At 43.9% G+C, this 16,245-nt stretch overlaps 1 protein-coding gene across 1 annotated transcript; it reads left to right on the top strand.

The window, feature by feature from the left end:
• The first annotated feature begins 29 nt into the window (after window positions 1-29).
• DUSP19 (dual specificity phosphatase 19) lies at window positions 30-15,489 on the top strand. Its single transcript, XM_056536110.1, has 4 exons — window positions 30-438; window positions 3,350-3,396; window positions 6,213-6,365; window positions 15,157-15,489. Exons 1-4 carry the CDS (start codon window positions 213-215, stop codon window positions 15,379-15,381), a joined length of 651 nt encoding a protein of 216 aa, XP_056392085.1. The 5' UTR covers window positions 30-212; the 3' UTR covers window positions 15,382-15,489.
• The last annotated feature ends 756 nt before the right edge of the window (window positions 15,490-16,245 follow it).

The raw sequence follows: 16,245 nt of genomic DNA, 5'->3' as shown, positions 1-16,245 counted from the left end.
CAGCTGAGATCTGCAGTTTCAGCTTTGAGCATTGTAACCAATGGGAAACAGCGACAGACTGTCCAATGGCGGGCGGTGTCGAATATATAACAGGAACACAAACACTTCAATGTGAGCAGTGACAGGGAGATCAGTGGTAGAGCAGCTCTCTGCACTGATATAGTCAGGGAGGACAATCCTCTGCTGCACATTGTACACTGAACACCCATGTGATGCACTCACTTGGGGATGAAATCAAAGGCTTCAAGAAAAACAGACTTAAGAAACAATGTACCAGAGTTACAACCTTATCTGGGAAGAGAATTATAGAGACTTGGAAAGATTCTCTAGTGCATGTGGTGGATGATCCAGATCAGCAGGATGGGCCCGCCTGTGGATATGTGCAGGACCTCAGCATGGACCTACAAATTGGGGTCATCAAGCCATGGCTTTTACTTGGTGAGTGTACCAACAACATGTTATCATCTCTACATTTATAATCATGTCGTTTATTTTACCCCTGTAAATGATAAGAATGATCACAGTAACTGTGCGTTCCATGACCATATTAAAGGAGTTCTCCAAAGATTAAAGGGGTTATCCAGGAAAAAACTATTTTATTTATATATATATATATATATATATATATCCAGAAAGTTAAACATTTGTGAATTACTTCTATAAAAAAATTTGTAATCCTTTCAGTACTTATGAGCTTCTGAAGTTGAGTTGTTCTTTTCCTGGAATACAACCTTTAACAGCATAGGGGATAACTAGCTGATCGGTGGGGGGAGTCTGATCAAGGGGTCTATGTTTCCATGATTGGTGGTATTCCCAGTGGTTGGACCCCCTCATATCAGCCAATTATCCCTTATCCTGTGTTTAGAAGATAACTTCATGTTCAAATAGTGTTTTATGGCCACGAACAGACACAAACTTTGGTGTCTTGTGTTTATTTATTTTTTTTTTTTTTTTTGGGGGGGGGGGGGACCCGAGAAAAAGCCACAATAAGGATTTTCTTCTCTGTGTTGCAGTTTGTGTGCCAAAAGGAAAAAAAAACAAAAAACTGAAGGGTAAAAAACCATGTAGGTATTGTGTTTCATATTTCTCTTCTGACTCCCATCTAACATTTATTTAGCCTAAGCAATTTGGGGGCATTTCTCGACATAAGTGCATTGTCTGTTTCCGATTATAGGCCAAAATGAAACAATACTCAAATTTAGGCAAACTTTACTACAAAAATCCATAAAAAACACTTACAATGGGTAGGTACAAGAGAATACTCAGGCAAAAGAGTAGGCGGCGAGAGCAATGATAAAGATGTCACATAATTGTACAGGTGTGTATAAGGACATGTATCATAATGCAAATTGTGCTAAAACATATATTGCATGAAAGCTAGGGCTAAAATCGGATCACGAATGCAGATAAGGGTACATCCTCATATAGGATGTACCTAAGGAACAGGAATGCCACCCCTATACCAATGGAATTAAGACAGGTAAGTATCACAGATAGAACCTGTGACTATAACAATAACCGTGACCCTGATGGTGCAAGAAAACAAAAAAGGAAACAAGCAATACTACAATATACCTGCAAGATACAAGATCAATGCACCCTATTGGAAATACCTCTCATCTCCAACCCCAAACGTGTTTTCGCTAAACAGCTTCGTCAGGGGGGCATGACACGCCCCCTGACAAAGCTGTTTAGCGGAAATGTGTTTGGGGTTGGAGGTGAGAGGTATTTCCAATAGGGTGCATTGATCTTGTATCTTGCAGGTATATTGTAGTATTGCTTGTTTCCTTTTTTGTTTTCTTGTACCATCTGGGTAAGAAAAATCAAGCAGCAAAATACAACACACGTGACCATACCCTAAAAGGGATTTTCATTTTAATCAGTGTAATAAGTATTTAATCCTCTATCAATCAGTAATATTCAGCCTATTGAATATACATAGTAGTAGATCCCATATAGCTATTATTGTTTCTTAAAAGGGTACTCCGCTGCTCAACGTTTGAAACAAACTGTTTCGAGTGCTGGAGCCAGCGTCGGGAGCTCGTGATGTCATAGCCCCGCCTCCTCATGACTTGCATTGAGGGGGTGACGTCATGAGGAGGCATGGCTATGACATCACGAGCTCCCGACGCCAGATAAAGCGTTCGGAACAGTTTGTTCCAAACGCTGAGCAGCGGAGTACCCCTTTAAGCAAATGGCAAATGAAACTGTCAATTAAAGGGTCACTCTCATTAAAACTAATTTTTGCTATTGCACTCCTTATGGTAAATGAAAAATATTTCTAATGTACTTTGTTTAAAAAAAAAAAAAAAAATGAAGTTTTCTATGTTTTATTTGTGCTTAAAAAAGCTCAAGAGCACATTTTCCCCCATCTCATACACAGACTTTGGACCAAAGTCCAAACACAGGAAGTGCCGCCTGGAGTGCTAAGGGGGGGGGGGGGGGGGATGTCCAGCCTCATCCAATCATAGCTCCTCTCACACATAACTGCCATATGCTGTTGGTTGGACCACCCACCCACCCCCCACCCCCCCCCCCCCCTCAGCACTCCAGGCGGCACTTCCTGTGTTTGGGCTTTGATCCAAAGTCTGTGTATGAGTTGAGGGAAAATGTGCTTTTGAGCTTTTTTAAGCACAAATAAAACATAGAAAACTTCATTTTTTTTTAAACAAAGCATATTAGAAATATTTTTCATTTACCATAAGGAGTGCAATAGCAAAAAAAAAATTTTTTAATGCGAGTGCCCATTTAAGCCAGAACCTCTCATTCCCTAAAGATGTGCTCATGTAGAGTTCCTTATTTTTTTTAATATGACCAGTTTCCTATTAAAGGGGTTTTCCAGCAGCTGGGGAAAGGGACTCAAGTGTGCCTGTTCTGTAGTTTATAAGAAACAAACCTTTACACACCTCCAGTGCTCCAGCGATGGCTCTGGGGTCCTGCTACGGGGCCCGCAGAGATCCTCTTTCTGAGCTGCACGGTCAGGCACAGAAAGCACACAAGCCCGATGTGTCACACTGCAGCTCAGCGAATCACTGGCCGAGGCAGGACACTGGACCTGGGTGCTTCCCTACCCAACTCACCAGGCTGTTGATCAAGAAGGGGATCGCTGCGGGGCCCGGAGCAGTACACCAGAGGCATTGCTGGTGGGTAGGAGGTGAGTAAAGGTTTGTATTGTCATATACTTTTGAACCCCTCCTCCCCGTTAGTTAGTTTAGTTCACCATTCGGCTATGTATGGTGAATTGTTCATGTTGATGGCTTATGTTTTTCTTTTCTTTTTTCTTTTTAATTTTTTTATTTCCTTTTTTTTTTTTTTTTTTTTTTTTTTTGTTCTATTCTTATTTTGCCAGGGTCACAAGATGTTGCACAGGACCTTGATGTATTGAAAAAGTATAAGGTAAAACAAACATTCCTGATAGTAGTTGACTGTAGAGGAAATGTAATGGGCATGAGGAATGAAATTTCAGCTAAAACAATTAATCTCTCAACACATTTGGCTCTCTCATTCATTATTTAGAATATCCTGTAGATAATCTACACTTTATGAAGGGTGAACTAGAATACAATTCAGGTCAATGTACTACAGACAGACAATCCTATAGTAATCTTCCTGGCAGGTGGTTTTAATGTAATCTTATACAGTGATCCCTCAACATACAATGGCCTCAACATACAATAGTTTCAACATACAATGGTCTTTTCTAGACATACAACATACAATGCTATGGAATCTGCGAAATATGTCAATGGCTGGAAGAACCGACCAATCAGAATGGATATTCACTGGTAAAACCCCTGTATTCCTAAAGTGCATGCACTGACTGGTGTCTGGTAGCGTCCCCTACAGTACAGGAAGGTATTACATGTTCAGTACTATTTTTAACCTATGCCACGGTTAGCTGCTCCTTTGGACACAAAGTAAGGGCGACTCCATTTTACTTTATTAGGACATTGCGTGTACTGTACCGGACCCTGAAGAAGTTCCTGTCCTCTACATAGACCAGTGTTTCCTAACGTGGGTGCCTCCAGCTGTTGCAAAACTACAACTTCCAGCATGCCTGGACAGCCAAAGGCTGTTGTAGTAGGAGTTGTAGTTTTGCAACAGCTGGAGGCACCCACGTTAGGAAACACCAAATAAGGCAGTAATTTACAGCTCCCAGCAGATCTTTCTTTCTTTTATGTGTAAGGATTTGCTTCATCTGTATTAGTGATCTACTTATCTATCTTTTAATCCTCACTTTTTCCTATTTTTGGATGACATTTTGGGGCTTCAGAACCAATTGCCAGGTTTCCATAGAGTTCTGGTCTCAACATACAATGGTCGTCCTGGAACCAATTAATATTGTAACTTGAGGGACCACTGTATAGACAAATCATTCTAGGAATGTAAAATTAATTAACCAACTATTTTTTTTTTCTTGTATAATGGTGGGGTGATTGTTTCTGGGCTGATAACTGACAATTCATTTTGCCCATTGTAAACTTACAGATTATACAGGTATAGGTAGAGCATCACTGAGCCTGGGTCTCCAAGTGTTACAGGCCCACCATGTGAACATTGTCTTTTTAAAGAAAACCTGTCCTTAAATATACTCTCCTTGAATCCCACCACAGTGTTAAGCTGCATTCACACCACATTTTTATAATACAGTTCCCATATCAGGTTTTTGATGAAAAACTGATTCCTCAAAACCGGACTAAACTGTATCAAAACGTGTGTACAAATTTTAACCCGTATACGGTTTAAAAAAATGATGTCCAGTTGTATCTGTTTTTTATGGGGAAAAAAAAAGTATACGCTTTTAACTTTTCACTCCATTATGAATAAAGTTTCAAGGAAAAACTGTGCAAAGTCAAAAACCGGATGGAACTGTACGCACATGCGGTTCTGTACAGTTCCCATTGACTCCCATGTTTAAAAAAAAAAAACGTATACAGTTTTCACCGGTCCAAAAATCGTGGTAGGCTACGGTTTTGGGTACGGGAAAAAAACCTGACAAAACCGTACAAGATGTAAAATGGACACAACCTGATGCATCTTTTGGCATACCTATGGTGTCATTCTAGGACATCGTAAGTCGTCAGCCGTACCTCCGTCCTCAAGGCAAAACAGTGTCAGGCAAAACAGCGTCCTGCCTCCACCCTCGGAACAATCTCCATTAGGGCTCAGCAGCAACTCCCTCCTTTGTCATCCTAAAGTCTCTCATCCAAAACTCCGTCATCCCTCAGACCAAAAACCTTCCTGCCGTGTAGCAGAGCTGAGTCAGTGTCTGCTATACGGGTTCTGCTGTACATGCTATTCAATGTCGGCTCTGCTATACAGTGCTGTGCAGTGTCGGCTCTGCTATGCGGCAGGAAGTTGCGTCTGAGGGAGAATCGTCTGAGGCATGACAGCATTTTGGATGAGGGACTTTCGGATGAGGAAGTTGAAGCTGAAGGATGACAGCGATTGGTGTGAGGGAGGAGGCGGGACGGAGTTGTGGCTGACGAATGACGGCAATTGGCCCGAGGGAGGAGGTGGGACACTGTTTTGCCGGACGGAGTTGCGGCTGACGATGTCCTAAAATGGACACCGTACATACGGTTTTCAATGGAGAGTCAATGCATACGGTTTTCAAAATGGTTCCATATGGTTTTCACATTGAAAACTTTTATGGGAACTGTATTGCAAAAACTTGGTGGGAATGCACCCTTATACTGGATAGTGATAACTTTTTACAATTATTATGACTTGCATAACAAGTCCACCCTGTGCCATCTGATGCATTTGCAATGAAAGGAAGTGTACAGGCTATCAAGTTCAACCTTATTAAGCAAAAATGTAATTTCACCTATACTAAGGGAAATTCTTTTTCTAATGGTTGTTAGATATGCAGTTCCAAATACATCACATTTATATAAAGGGTCATACTGTTTTCGAATGTAGTTTCAGTAGAACGTCAATGAACTATAGATTCGCTTAGGTTCCGTTTTTATTTTTTTGTAATTTTTTAATTTTTTTTGTACTATAGCAATACAGAATCCCATATTCTTGCTATAAGAAAGCTCCAAGAAGACCATTATGCTAGTGTGAACATATGTTAATGTAGAAAATCAACCCCCACACCAAATGACATATATATGTATGTAATATCAGTCTTTATATACAAAATATTTGTACATAGTCTTTGATCAGAATTGGGAGCCTAGATACTCATATTCTTCTCTCTGTAGGTCACACACATCTTGAATGTGGCATATGGAGTAGAAAATGTTTTTCCAGATGAATTCACCTACAAGAAACTTTCCATCCTTGATCTTCCAGAGACTGACATAACATCATATTTCCAAGAATGCTTTGATTTCATAGAAGTAGCAAGGCTACGGGTAATGTATTTTTTTTATTAGTATGAAATGCTCTGTATCTGTTTATCAATATTTATTTTGAATCCCAGGTATAAAAGCATAATGACCTACAACATATACCTTTAAGTTATCACAATTATCAGATGGTCAAATAGTATTGAGGTGTTGAGCCACATAGCACCGTCTGAATGCCCCTGCCCCCCTTCTTCTCCACCTTTTAAAGGGGTACTCCTGTGAGAAACCTTTTATTTTATTTTTTAAATCAACTGGTGCCAGAAAGTTAAATAAATTTGTAAATTATTTCTATTAAAAAATCTTAATTCTTCCAGTACTTCTCAGCTGCTGTATAATACAGAGGAAGTTCTTTTCTTTTTGAATTTCTTTTCTGTCTATCCACAGTGCTCTCTACTGACACATCTGTTCATGTCAGGAACAATCCAGAGCAGGAGAGGTTTGCTATGGGGAATTGTTCCTGCTCTGGACAGTCCTTGACATGAACAGAGGTGTCAGCAGAGAGCACTGTGGTCAGACAGAAAAAAAATTATGAAAAATAAATGAGCTGATAAGTACTGAAAGGATTAAGATTTTTAAATAGAAGTAATTTACAAATCTGTTTAATTTACTGGCACCAGTTGATTAAAAAAATAATAATAATTTTTTTTTCCACTGGAGTACCCCTTTAAGTAATTGCATTTTGCTTTTAAAACAGTGCATTCCTTTATAACTATTAGAGGAGTTGTCCCTCGCCAAATAATCCTGTGTCCACGATCCTGAACACTGTATGACTTGCAGCATAGACAATAAATGGATCAAGCAGATGCAATTTAAAAACGTATTACTTTTTTTGAAATGTCCATGTGTGCAAACAATTGCTCAGCAGCAGAACACCAATACATTTCTAGGTGCCCTTAAGGGCAATGAATAAGGGTGTCTAGGCACCAGAAACACGTCGGTGTTCTGGCTGCTAAGTGGTTGTTTATACACACATTGCAATAGAGTAAGAAGTTTTTAAACTGCATTATTGTTTGTATATGCTGCAATGAGTATGTCGGTGTCATATAAACAATGGGGAAATAAATATATTTAATTACTGTTAGTGCCCCCGAGAACTGAGGTTAGAAGCATAGCGGACACTTTACAGAAGAAGTAATCAGTGTATTGTTTCTAACCCTTCAAAGACCCCTGTGACTAATTCCAGGTATCCATTACCAAACATTACAGGTTCCTGTCTTTATATGGGATTAACTTCTCATCAGATCTAATGTGGATTATTTATCATAGATTAACATCTCCTCAGATTATCTTGCAGTGTTCTTTGTTAGGTGCGGTGTCCTTTTCCCTCGTGAAGAATAATTTACAGGACATCTGAATCCCACTTTGCATAATGACCTCACTCGGGTTACATACCACCGCTAACACATGGAAGTTTTCCGTTTTGTATACATGTATGGACACACTGAAAAGCCTTAAGTGATTCTATCACTCAAAAGGGAATGTGTTTTGTGGGCTTTTCAATTACAAAAGCTGTTATGTGATGTAGTGAAGAGTAAAAAGCATTCATACTTCATCAGCTATTATCCAACCAACTCATCAATGAACTGCATAATGCATAACACTATTGCCCTAAAGCGTACCTATCCTTTCAACAAACTTCTGACAAGTCAGAATGACGTGTTGGAAGCATTGATTGGTGCCTAAAACTAGTGGCAGAAGGGCTTGGCTGGTGGTTGTGCCCCTCCATTTTTCTGATCTGCTTTTCATAAAAAGCTGAGCAAGCAAAATACAGTGGTCCCTCAACATACGATGGTAATCCGTTCCAAATGGACCATCGTTTGTTGAGGGATCCGTGCAATGTAAAGTATAGGACAGTGGTCTTCAACCTGCGGACCTCCAGATGTTGCAAAACTACAACACCCAGCATGCCCGGACAGCCAACGGCTGTCCGGGCATGCTGGGAGTTGTAGTTTTGCAACATCTGGAGGGCCGTAGGTTGAAGACCACTGGTATAGGAAGTTGTACTCAACTGTCCCCGCCGCTCCGGACCGTCACCGCTGCCCGGGATGTCGCCTTCCATCGCTGTCGCCGGGGTGTCCCCGACGCTCCAGCAAGGCCTCTGCTTCCCCGGCATCCTCGCTCTCCGTCGCCGCCATCATGTCGCTACGCACGCTGCTCCTATTGGATGATGTGACGGCGTGCGCAGAGACGTGATGACGACGATGGAGAGCGCTGACGATGGAGGGGATCCCGAAGAGGACGCGCCGGAGCCCCGAGGACAGGTAAGTGATCGTCAGCAGACCACACGGGGCACCGTAAACAGCTATCCGGTGGCAGCTGAAGCAGTCTGCACTGCCGGATAGCCGTTTATGCGATGGCCCCGACATACAAAAGCATTGTATGTTGATGCTGCCTTCAACATGCAATGGCCTCTGAGAGGCCATTGCATGTTGAAATTATCGTATGTCGGGGCCATAGTAGGTCGGAAGGTGACTGTATAAATGTGCTGAAAGTCTCATAGACTTTTATTGGGAGAGCCAAGCAGAAAAAGAAAGTGCTGATACTGAGCATTGTGCCAATCGATGGGGAGGGCCTCAGCACCTAGATCACCTCACATCGCTATGGTGAAATATCATTGTGGTGAACATTTTTTATATTCCTAAACAATATGCAGTATAATCATAAATATCCTAAGGGTGCTCCAGAAATTAACATTACATGGGATCAAAGGCCTTAAATGCATAAAGAACATTTTAGCAATAAGTATAAACACATGAAGATAGGTAACGGAGCACTCATTCGGTAAAGCATCCCAAACTGGCAGGTTGACAACGAAGTACGGCCTGACGAAGCGCCAAGTGGCGTGATACAGTCCATGGCCAGCGTCTGAGCTCCCCCCCCCCCGGACCATCTACCGCCTCCCTGCCAAGAGATGATAATGAGTCATTGACAACCTGCCAGCCTGGGATGTTTTACCGGGTGAGTGCTCCGTTACCTATGTTCATGCGTTTATTTTTACTGTTGTCTAGTTATTTGGCGTGAGCACCTCCCATGATCCTGGTTTAGTTGCAGCATGCCCCTATGATACCTATTCAGCAAGCAGGGGCACTTTCAGTTATATTGGTGCTGATTTGTAATTCTGTCTTTTTCTGTTTGGTGTGATAAATTTTAGCAATATGTTGCTGTTAAAGTAATTAAATGGGTTTTGGAAAACCACTTAAAGGGGTTGTGCGCTGCCCTGCCTTTCGGAGCTCCGCTCGCAGCGTCTGGAAGTTCATTACTCCGAATGCTGTGTGCGGGTTTCCGTGTTCTCGGCGGCCCCCTCGTGACGTCACACCTGCCCCCTCAATCAAAGTCTATGGGAAGGTGGCGTTCGGAGTAATGAACTTCCGGACGCTGCAAGCGGAGCTCCGAAAGGCAGGGCAGCGCACAACCCCTTTAAAGGAGAACTCCAGACCATAAAATTTGTCACCTATAGTGGCGGCAGTAAAAAAAATAAAGATGTACATACCTTCCTCCGCTCCCCCGGGGCCTCCGCTAACCGGCTCCAGTCACCACCGCAATCCACTTCCTGGTTGCCGGTGGTCGGATGAATCAGCCAATCACCAGCCGCAGCGCAGTCCGACTCTGCCGGCGATAGGCTGAGCGGCAGTGTGAAAATGCTTCAGTACACAAAATTCTTCACTACACCGTCACCTGCGGCCGGGGCCAAAAACGTCACACTGCTGTTCAGCTTATCGCCGGCCGAGTCGGACTGCGCTGCGGCTGGTGATTGGCTGATTCATCCGACCACTGGCAACCAGGAATTGGATTGCGGCGGAGACCCGAGACGGTTACCGGAGGCCCCGGGGGAGCGGAGGAAGGTATGTACATCTTTATTTTTTTTACTGCCGGCATTTTTGGGGACAATTTTTATGGTCTGGAGTTCTCCTTTAAGTCAAATCTTGCACATCTATGCATTACACAGAAGGCCCTCAAATGTCAAGTAGAACGGTGTTATTCTTAATTTACTGGCATTGCAGAGGAATTTAACTCTTGCTACTTGTTTGTGGCACATTAGGATATGTGAAGGGGGAAACTTTTCAAGATGGGTGGTGACCATGGTGGACATTTTGAATCCAACTTTTGTTTTTTCAATAGAAAGAGGGTCATGTGACATATCAAACTTATTGGGAATTTCACAAGAAAAACAATGATGTGCTTGGTTTTAACGTAACTTTATTCTTTCATGAGTTATTTACAAGTTTCTTACCACTTATAAAATGTGTTCAATGTGCTGCCCTTTGTGTTGAATTGTCAATGCAACCCTCTTCACACACTGATAGCAACACCGCAGGAGAAATGCTAGCACAGGCTTCCAGTATCCGTAGTTTCAGGTGCTGCACATCTTGTATCTTCACAGCATAGACATTTGCCTTCTGATGACCCCAAAGATAAAAGTCTAAGGGGGTCAGATCGGGAGACCTTGGGGGCCATTCAACTGGCCCACAATGACCAATCCACTTTCCAGGAAACTGTTCATCTAGGAATGCTCGGACCTGACACCCATAATGTGGTGGTGCACCATCGTGCTGGAAAAACTCAGGGAAGTGCCAGCTTCAGTGCATAAAGAGGGAAACACATCATCATGTAGCAATTTTGCATATCCAGTGGCCTTGAGGTTTCCATTGATGAAGAATGGCCCCACTATCTTTGTACCCCATATACCACACCATACCATCAATTTTTGTGTTCCAACAGTCTTGGAGGGATCTATCCAATGTGGGTTAGTGTCAGACCAATAGCGGTGTTTTTGTTTAACTTCACCATTCACATAAAAGTTTCCTCATCACTGAACAAAATCTTCTGCATCAACTGAGGGTCCTGTTCCAGTTTTTGATTTGCCCATTCTGCAGCACCTGAAACTACGGATACTGGAAGCCTGTGCTAGAATTTCTCCTGCGGTGTATATAGCAGTGTATACGGATACTGGAAGCCTGTGCTAGCATTTCTCCTGCGGTGTTGCTATCAGTGTGTGGAGAGTGGGAGAAGAGGGTTGCATTGACAATCCAACACAATGGGCAGCACATTGAACACAATTTATAAGTGGTCAGAAACTTGTAAATAACTCATGAAAGAATAAAGTTACGTTAAAACCAAACATCCTTGTTTTTCTTGTGAAATTCCCAATAAGTTTGATGTGTCACATGACCCTCTTCCTATTGAAAAAACAAAAGTTGGATTCAAAATGGCCGACATGGTCACCACCCATCTTGAAAAGTTTCCGCCCTCACATATACTAATGTGCCACAAACAGGAAGTTAATATCACCAACCATTCCCATTATATTACGGTGTATCCATATAAATGGCCCACCCTGTAGATCGTTCACACAGCAGTGTCACATTACTGGGATAACATGCTTTGTGATGCCACAGGAGAAGTAAAGCACATTGTGGTGTGACAGCATAAAGATGAAGACATGTTATAAAAAAGGAATAAATAACTCAGTAAAGTTACAGAATCGGAATCATGCAAACAATAATTCCACAATAGTGAAATAGTGTGCACAATTTTACAGTACAGAGATGCTGCATAGTGTAATGAACAGAGATAATGCTCACTGTGATGTCACAGAATAGTGATGCTGTACAGTAGATGTGAAAACATGGATAGTGCACGCAGTGATGTCACAGAACAGTAATAATACACACATTGATATCACAGTGCAGAGAACCTAATCAGGGTAGATATAGATGAGATATACAAACAGTGTCACAGTGTAAAAAAGAACGCACGCACAGTGATGTCACACACCGGGATAATGTATGCTTTCATATAATAGCACAAGAATAATGCACACATGAAAGGTCACATTATACACTGACATCACTGTATAGAAAAATATACACAATGATGTCACATGCACTTATAATACACAATATAACAGAAAGTAATGCAGCAGAAGAGGCATTGTGTACACATAAGGGTAACCATAGAGGGTTTCCTCAAAGGCAGGCAGTACAGCAGGAGTGGGAATGGGGAGGGAGGGCAGAGGGTGAAGCTTGGTACGGGGCAGGGTGTCACCAGGACGGGGGCTATGAGGAGGCATGGCACAGTCCCGATAGGCCTTGGGGAGACCAGGCGTAGGAGGAGACACTGAGGCCCGACAGACGGGACTGGGAGCAGAGGAGAGGCATTTCTTGTGGCAAGCAGAGCCCCAATTGTTGATCTCCCCGGTGGTCCAGTCAAGGGTGGGAGAATGAAGCTGGAGCCATGGCAGACCGAGGAGGACTTCAGAGGTGCAGTTGGGAAGGACGTAAAATTCTATCTTTTCGTGATGGGGTCCAATGCACATTAAGAGGGGTTTTGTGCGGTAACGCACGGTGCAATCCAATTTAACTCCGTTGACCGCGGAAATGTAGAGCGGCTTGACGAGACGGGTCACCGGGAGGCAGAACTTATTCACCAAAGAATCCAGAATAAAATTCCCAGAGGCACCAGAGTCCAAGCAGGCCACGGCTGAGAGGGAGGAGTTGGCAGAAGGAGAAATCCGCACGGGCACCGTGAGACGTGGAGAAGCAGACTTCGTACCAAGAGACGCCACACCCACGTGAGCTGGGTGCGTGCGTGCGTTTCCTAGACGTGGAGGACGAATAGGGCAATCCACCAAGAAATGTTCGGTACTGGCACAGTACAGACAAAGATTTTCTTCCCTACGGCGATTCCTCTCTTCCTGGGTCAGGCGAGACCGATCCACTTGCATGGCCTCCTCGGCGGGAGGCACAGGCGTAGATTGCAAAGGATACTGTGGGAGAGGTGCCCAGAGATCTAGGTCTTTTTCCTGGCGGAGCTCCTGGTGTCTCTCAGAAAAACGCATGTCAATGCGGGTGGCCAAATGGATAAGTTCTTGCAGGTTGGCAGGAATCTCTCGTGCAGCCAGCACATCCTTGATGTTACTGGATAGGCCTTTTTTAAAAGTCGCGCAGAGAGCCTCGTTATTCCAAGATAATTCGGAAGCGAGAGTACGAAATCGGATGGCGTACTCGCCTACTGAAGAATTACCCTGGACCAGGTTCAGCAGGGCAGTCTCGGCAGAAGAAGCTCGGGCTGGTTCCTCGAAGACACTACGGACTTCAGCGAAGAAGGACTGGACTGTGGCTGTGGCAGGATCATTGCGGTCCCAGAGCGGTGTGGCCCAAGACAAGGCCTTTCCAGAAAGAAGGCTCACTACGAACGCCACCTTAGACCGTTCTGTAGGAAATAGGTCCGACAACATCTCCATATGCAGGGAACATTGAGACAAAAATCCACGGCAGAGTCTAGAGTCCCCATCAAATTTGTCCGGCAGGGACAAGCGGAGGCTAGGAGCGGCCACTCGCTGCGGAGGAGGTGCAGGAGCTGGCGGAGGAGATGGTTGCTGCTGTAGCAGTGGCAGAAGTTGCTGTAACGTGGCGGTCAACTGCGATTGCTGAGCGACCACCGTGGTAAGGTCAGCGAGACTTGGCAGCGGCACCTCAGCGGGATCCATGGCCGGATCTACTGTCACGATTCGGCTAGCTGGTTGTGGATCCTCTGTGTCAGCGAGGGATTGGCGTGGACCGTGCCGGTGGACCGGTTCTAAGATGCTACTGGTGTTCACCAGAGCCCGCCGCAAAGCGGGATGGTCTTGCTGCGGCGGTAGCAACCAGGTCGTATCCACTAGCAATGGCTCAACCTCGCTGACTGCTGAGAAGGTGTGGGACAGAAGGACTAGGCAGAGGCAAGGTCAGACGTAGCAGAAGGTCGGGGCAGGCGGCAAGGTTCGTAGTCAATATGGAAAGCAGGAGATCTGGAAACACAGGCTTTGGACAACACTAAACGCTTTCACTGGCACAAGGCAACAAGATCCGGCAAGGAAGTGCAGGGGAAGTGAGGTAATATAGCCAGGGAGCAGGTGGAAGCTAATTAGGCTAATTGGGCCAGGCACCAATCATTGGTGCACTGGCCCTTTAAGTCCCAGAGAGCTGGCGCGCGCGCGACCTAGAGAGCGGAGCCGCGCACGCCAGCACATGACAGCCGGGGACCGGGACGGGTAAGTGACTTGGGATGCGATTCGCGAGCGGGCGCGTCCCGCTATGCGAATCGCATCCCCGCCGGCAATGTCAGTGCAGCGCTGCAGAGAGAGAGACGCCGTGAGCGCTCCGGGGATGAGCAGGGACCCGGAGCGCTCGGCGTAACAACATGACGTTGCACCTGCCGGGACACGCCCCCCTTCCTCCCTCAACACGAGCTGCAGAGTGAGAGGGGAATATAAGAATAAAGGTACATATGTTCATGAGGTACATTAGTTCATGATAGGTACTCTTTAAAACAGAAAACACAGAAAAGGGACGTGGCTTTAATGCGCCAAAAATGCACCAACATTTTGGCATATGATTCTGGTTTTAAATTATCCAACTAATAGTTTAGAGATGCACCAAATTTATCAAACAGCCTGGTACACTTTGGTAAATCAGCATATTTAAAGAATAAACATTTGGACAGTTTTTGTACATCCCCCCCCCCCCCCCCCCATGTATATGTACTATGGACCTGTAGGTACTCTGTATGCTGCCATACAGGGTTCTTGTATGCATACCTGCTGTGTGCATGGACCATAGGCCTGTGCACAGTAATAACCTGAAAGTGTAGGGTTACAAAGAGAAAGAGGGCATTTGCTTATCACCATGCATGTACAGTTTTCAGCCGGGTTTAATGTACAGTAGTGCCATTTATATTGTGAAACTTTTAGACTTGATGCATGTACGTACTCTGAGAGGTTTGTATTCATTCTGCTGACCATGTCTTTTCTTTGCAGAATGGTGTGGTACTCGTCCACTGTAATGCAGGAGTGTCTCGCGCACCAGCAATAATCATTGGTTATTTGATGTATAGTGAGAAACTTAATTTTGCCAGAGCCTTTTCAGTAGTTAAAAATGCAAGGCCTGCAGTGTGTCCAAACTCGGGATTCATGGAGCAGCTCCACAAGTACCAAGACCACAGAAGACAGCAAACAGATGTTATTCATGAAAAAACTGATTGACAGTCATTGTGATATCTGTTTATCCATGTTTGTGTCTTATCAATAGTTGTGTAGGTTTCTCTTTTGTAAAAAAAATAAATAAAGATGTGTGTGTCCAACATTTTTTTTAAAGACCGGGGTCATTCATGCTTTTCTTTACACAAGAGCATAAATAAGAGCATAAGTTGTAGGGTGTGAGTGAGTGTCCGACCTGTATGGTACCCCTCACTACCAGTAGACAATAGCCAACAATGCAGAGGAGAATCAGCATATTATTCACATTTGTGTACTGCATTAGCTTGTATCATCCATGTTCCAAACATACTGGATCACTGGGCATACACCACTTTTTTTTTTTCTTTTTTTTTTGCAATGATTTGGGCTAAATGACCTTCCTCAGGCTTGGGTGGATGAGGTAGATGTCATAAGCCAAGGGTGATCGATGACTACAGCCGTGGTTGTTATGATGGATGACTGGAGCAAGCGCATTCTACCAAAGTAAGCCAGAAGTGTTGCTGTAAATATGTATGCACAGTGATGTATGCTTGGGACATGGTTAATAAAACCACTATACAAACTCACAAATGGCGTCCCATTGTTGGACATTAGATCAACACATCACCACTATAGATAGCCTGTGATTGTCTAGCACAGTTCACAATAAATATAGGGACGCCTAACAAAGCACCAAAGCAGTCATAGTCCCGCCTGTAAGGCGTTCACTACCTCTCGATACATAGAACACTTGTATGCAATGAACAATAGGCTCAGTACAGGATATGTCTATCCAAACTACTTTTACACGTATCATTCCCTGAATTTTAAATAGAAAAATCCATACATGTGTACAGCTCACCCAGCTTCATGACTGCGCTCAGGCAGACG

The sequence above is a fragment of the Hyla sarda genome, chromosome 8 (genome assembly GCF_029499605.1).
Source record: "Hyla sarda isolate aHylSar1 chromosome 8, aHylSar1.hap1, whole genome shotgun sequence".
Classification (NCBI taxonomy): Eukaryota; Metazoa; Chordata; class Amphibia; order Anura; family Hylidae; genus Hyla; species Hyla sarda.
This window is presented reverse-complemented; position numbering and strand designations above follow the sequence as displayed.

Coding starts and splice junctions, on each gene's coding strand:
- DUSP19 (XM_056536110.1), top strand. CDS start 213: ATGCACTCACTTGGGGATGAAATCAAAGGCTTCAAGAAAAACAGACTT. Junction 3,397..6,212: donor ATGTATTGAAAAAGTATAAG/GTAAAACAAACA, acceptor TTCTCTCTGTAG/GTCACACACATCTTGAATGT. Junction 6,366..15,156: donor TAGAAGTAGCAAGGCTACGG/GTAATGTATTTT, acceptor TTTTCTTTGCAG/AATGGTGTGGTACTCGTCCA.